At 37.9% G+C, this 5,640-nt stretch overlaps 1 protein-coding gene across 1 annotated transcript; it reads left to right on the top strand.

Moving 5' to 3' along the window:
• The first annotated feature begins 2,394 nt into the window (after positions 1 to 2,394).
• Positions 2,395 to 5,640, top strand: LOC148101611 (uncharacterized). The gene is made up of 3 exons (XM_087846536.1): positions 2,395 to 2,626; positions 2,920 to 3,105; positions 4,265 to 5,640. Exon 3 carries the CDS (start codon positions 4,300 to 4,302, stop codon positions 5,578 to 5,580), a length of 1,281 nt encoding a protein of 426 aa, XP_087702662.1. The 5' UTR covers positions 2,395 to 2,626; positions 2,920 to 3,105; positions 4,265 to 4,299; the 3' UTR covers positions 5,581 to 5,640.

The following is a 5,640-nucleotide window of genomic DNA, read 5'->3' on the forward strand; positions in this document are numbered from 1 at the left end:
GACACCACCTGGGTCTGCGTGCAGTTTCCACCTCCAAGGCAAGGGTACCTAGACCTGGGGTATAGAGTACGCTTGGGGAGTGTGATTGTGTGTACAGTGTCTATTTATGTCTGTCTTCTGTATGGGGAACCGGAGTTGGAGAAAGAAGATGTGCGCTCAAAGACGACTGACATATGCCAAACGATTCTGCCAGCAGAAAAGGAAAAGCTTCCCAAGAGCTTAGACATTGCTCATCGAGTGGGGAAACCTAAACAAAATTACCGGAAACCCTTAGGGATCATCATCCAGTTCATGGATTGAAAGCTGCCAAGAACAATCCTTTCCTTCAAAATAATCATCTGCGGTTCACTGAAAACCTGACGAGAGAGGACAAAGAAAACAGACTGAAGCTGTGGCCCATTATAAAGAAAGCACGTGAAGAAGGGAAATCTGCTTACTTTGTTCAAGCAATGTAAAAGGTATATCGCTAATTGGCAAAGATTTACTCATAACACAGGTAGCGGATGACACTACATTATTCCTAAAAGATGAGTATCGAATTTCTATTGCTATTGAAACAATCTCCACATGTCTTAAAGTTTCTGGATTGTACTTGAATATTCCTAAATGTGAACTTATGGCGATAAAAGAATGTTTGAAAACAGCTTTGTGTAACCTTCTAATAAAACAAGAAGTTCGTTATTTAGGTATTTGAATAACCAAAAACCAGGAAAGAAGAATTGATCAAAATTTCTATCTTATTCTAGAGAAACTCAAACACAGATTTAATCAGTGGCTCTCAAGAGATTTATTGTTAAAAGGCAGAGTATTAATAACTAAAGCAGATGGCATCTCTCGTCTTATTATGCTGCATTGGCATTGCACCTTGATAATAAAATCATAAAAGAGGTTGATAAGTTACTTTTCAACTTTATTTGGAAAAATAGGACACACTACTTTAAAAAAAACTGTTCTTATGAACTCCTGTGTCAATGGAGGACTTACTGTGTTAGATCCTGACACTTGTGGGATTATAATATTACCTTAAGCCATGTTAGACTCCTAATTAAAGATTGTGAATTATTATGTAGCTTTAGTTTGCATTATTCTCCTGAATTAGAAGAAGGTGAAAACTATTACATTTGGTAAACTGATTTGCATTACACTAGACTGTTGATTTATTGTGAATGAATGATATTGTTTTATGACGCATTATACTGCTGAGTTATAAGAAATACTGTTCGCAGAAAGTCATCGCCTTATTTGTCTGGTTAGAAGAGAACAGAGCATACTGCCCCATCTCAACAGGAGCAGATAAACAGGGAGCCAAGGTCGTAGCTTAGGCGCCATGTGAGAGAAAGAATGTGAATGTTTAGGCTTTATGATTAGGTGGGGGCCACTAGAGGCTATAACAGTTTGATCAATGCTCCACCATTTTGAGATCTGATGTTGTCTGCTGTATGGTGTCCATCTCCCACGCGTGTGTTCATTAAAATCATCGTTTGACTCAACCCGGCCGGACCAGTGTTGTTATTTTGGTTTTCCTCTTGTATCCATCTCCAATACTTTGAACCCGTAACACACTCTAAATAACACATTCAAAAAAAATTGATTAAAAAATCTAATTACTAATTCTACATCCATTTGGAATACTAGATATACCTATGTACATGTTTTCTAAGTTAGGTGGCATTGATTTTTTCCTTACTTGTAATTTTAATATTCATAAAATCCCCATAAAAACCTCTGTTTTTCATCGCCAAGCTTTTTTTTTTTTTTTAGCAGGGACTCTTATTTAGAAGCAGAACTTTAGTCCACACAGTTATTATATGTAGAATAACAAGGATATCTTATATAAAAGAAAATCTCTCTTCTTAGGGAGTTGGTTTAGGAATAATATTGTTTTAGTCAACCAATTATTCAATTCCAATGGTATGCTTTTTTCCTATGAAACATTTTGTCTATATTTAATAATTTAGCTGTAAATCGTGATGATTATACAAAAATATTTTACTCATGTTTTTATCTCAGAAAATGTATTTAAAGGATTTGTACTGTTTTGGAACTATGTATTATTTGGTCTACAAAAACACCAAAGACATTTCAACATTGACAACAGATGTGTGATTAACTTGTTAATCTTAATGGCTAAATGTCATATTCACAAATCCAAACGTTTTGGAAGACATCCGTCTTTTTACGTATGTTCCTATGAGCTTGTGCAGTATCTTAATTCAATTAAGAACTCTACTAACCCAAAGCTATAAAAACTATGGTTGTGTGTAAAAAAAAGAAGATCCTTCAATCACTTTACTCTTTGCTTTAATCAGTTAAACTTTTCCCCCTAGCAGGTTCTGTATAATGTTTATTTGTTTGTTTATTATATCCAATGTTTTGTAAGCATAACACCTTTAGTATAGTACTGTTTAATTCTAGTTTGTATTGTACTGATGTTTGAATAAAGGTTTGTTAATAAAAAAAGAAGAAGAAGAAGCAGGGGAGGAGACGAAGAAGAAGGGGTGTGCGTACTGTGCTCTTTGCTGTGTCTTGCCGCAGTTTTAAAAATGGGCACTTTTTGAAGAACTGGTATCAAAGTATTGTGGAGAAGCGTCGTGTTAAATCTAATTGATGAACGGCTTTTTGTGAGGTATGTATTGCAGCTGCGAAGACAAACGTACGTTCTCCTGTTAGGTTACAGCTGGTAGGAAGGTGCGTTCAGTGTGTCTTTGTAATTTTAAGTCTGCTTGTCAAACGAGATAAAACAGTTATTTCTGGATGCGCAATTGTTTGCTGAGTTTGGTAAAAATGTGTTTTTAAAAATAAAAATGTGATAATTTAAGTGATTTAATCTTTACCGAATATGTGAGCGAGGCTAAAAGAGCAATATTTTTATGTTTAGTAAACTGACGTTTCTAAATGTAACTGCTTTTATTTTATCAGTTCTGACGAGGACAGCTGAGTGATGTTGTTGGTGAGCTTGGATTAAATCATCTCTAAACAAAGAACTTGTCCTCGTGGTGACTGACTTGGGGAGTGGAGGTCAGTGAGCCCATTGTCTCTGCTGGTCCGACTCCAACTACAAAGCCGGCCCGCTCGCCCCCTCCTGAGTCTGAGAGGAGATCCAGAGTAAGTCAGTTATAACTACATTGTTTGCTTAACTTTATCATTTTCTACAGGGTCTCTCTCTCTTAGCTCATTTTGGTTTGATTTCTGCCTTCTGTTTAGCCTCTCTGTTTGTCTGCCTCGGTACCTTAATGTTTTATCATTTGAGTTAAACTCTCTGTTTCCATTCATATGAAGGTGATGTCTGTGGAGTGATCATGACCTCATTAAAAATGCTCTGTTTTCCTTTTCCACTTCTCTTTCATATTCTTTCTTTTCATGTGTAAGCTGCTAACTCTTGTGATGGACATTTCTTTATTTTATGTGTTGATCATATGTTTTGACAATATGACTTTAGTAATATCTATAGTACATTTTTGTGATTTGTTCTACATATAGGAAAACATCCAATATGTATTTCACAGGTTATTCCACACACACAGATGGGTATTGTGAGTGAGTTGGACTGACACTCCCAGGCACCATGAGACATTAGGCAGATAGTGAGACTCCTTCTCCTTATCTCCAGGAAGGAGGTGTTGAGATGAAAATATTTGAAGTGCCTCAATTCTATGCTTTATATTAACTAAAATGCCATATAACCGTATATTGTAGTATTAAGTGGACATGGCCCTGAAAAATAAAGACATTAGACTACGTGTCCTTGGGGGATAGAATGCTGTAGACTCTCGCCCACGCTTGCCTGTGAAAAAGTAGATAACAGGGGACCATCTTCTAGTGGAGATGCATTATAACTCACCTGTGCATTATAATAAAAGGTGTTGATTGCAGCTGACAGTGTCTGCAGACTTTAATAACTGTGTGACACCCTCGTGGTTAATCAGAGGGAAATCTGAGTCAGTGTGGATTTGGTTGTACAGCTCTCACACATACAACCTGAACTGCACATTGTAAGTGTGATGTTCTTCAAATTTGAACAAAGTATAAACTAAAAAACTTTGAAGTCACACAAGCCAAAATTTTATTCACAATGTTGAACTTTTACTACTTTTATCTCCAAAATGAACCCACTTCAAATATTTACCACAGCATAGCGTCCCCAGGCACCTGAGACATTTGGCAGATGGTGAAACTGTTTATCTTTGTGAGGTAAGAGGGGGCACTTGGGGATGAGCTGAAGGTATAGACCTGATGTCACTGTTTGGGTTCTTTGTCATTACAGGAGAAAGAAGTGAAAGCAGGCCGAAACCTCAGCACATGGATGATATCAACCAAAAACATCCAGCACCAGCAAGTAAAGATGAGCCAGCGGCGATCCCTGTGGAAAAGACTTTTCCTGCTATGAAGCAGCCCAGAAGAAGCAAGCGCGCCAACAGTGAGGACAGAAGCTTGAGCTGTGATCAGTGTGGGAAGACCTTTACTCAGATTGGTAGCTTGAAATCACATCAGCTGATCCACACCGGTGTGAAACCATTCAGCTGTGATCAGTGTGGAAAGACCTTTACTCAGAGATCCAGCTTAAAAGCACATCAGGTCATCCACACCGGTGTGAAACCATTCAGCTGTGATCAGTGTGGGAAGACCTTTGCTCTGAGTTGGAGCTTAAAATTACATCAGGTCGTCCACACTGGACTTAAAGCTTTCAACTGTGATCAGTGTGAAAAGTCTTTTACTCGAAAAGGTCACTTAAACAGACATTATATGATCCATGTTGGAGGTAAATCATTTTTCTGTGATCAGTGTGGAAAGGCTTTTATGGATAGAGATCACTTAAAGAAACATCAGGGCATCCACACTGGACTTAAACCTTTCACCTGTGATCAGTGTGGAAATTCTTTTACTGGGATTGATAGATTAAAAACACATCAGCTCATCCACAGTGGAGAGAAACCATTCAGTTGTGATCAGTGTGGAAAGTCTTTTACTCAGATGGGCCATTTAAAAGCACATCAGCTCATCCACTCTGGTGCTAAACAATTTGTATGTGGTCAGTGTGGAAAGTCTTTTACTCAGATGGGCAATTTAAAAGCACATCAGCTCATCCACAGTGGAGATAAACCTTTCAGCTGTGATCAGTGTGGAAAGGCTTTTGCTTACGTTAGTAACTTAAAAAGACATCAGCTCATCCACAGTGGAGATACACCTTTCAGCTGTGAGCAGTGTGAACAGTCTTTTACTCACATTGCTGCCTTAAAATCACATCAGCTCATTCACTCTGGTACTAAACAATTTGTATGTGGTGACTGTGGAAAGGCTTTTATTGAGATTGAAAGGTTAAAATCACATCAGCTCATCCACTTTGGTGCTAAACAATTTGTATGTGGTCAGTGTGGAAAGGCTTTTACTCACATGACTGGCTTAAAATCACATCAGCTCACCCACTCTGGAGTTAAATCATTTTTATGTGGTCACTGTGGAAAGTCTTTCATCCATAAAAGAAATCTATTGAGGCATCAGAAAACCCACAAAGTGTCCTCCTCTGAGAAAAGTGGCAGACCAATGGGACATTACTACGGCTGCCACAAACGATTATTTTGATAGTCGACTAGTCACTGATTATTTTTGCGATTAGTCAAATAATCAGATCATGCATCCATT

Source organism: Neolamprologus brichardi, chromosome 9, assembly GCF_056152115.1.
Source record: "Neolamprologus brichardi isolate AB-2024 chromosome 9, ASM5615211v1, whole genome shotgun sequence".
NCBI classification, from domain to species: Eukaryota; Metazoa; Chordata; class Actinopteri; order Cichliformes; family Cichlidae; genus Neolamprologus; species Neolamprologus brichardi.

Bases quoted from the DNA above. Each gene is read 5' to 3' on its own strand.
- LOC148101611 (XM_087846536.1), top strand. From the start codon at position 4,300: ATGGATGATATCAACCAAAAACATCCAGCACCAGCAAGTAAAGATGAG.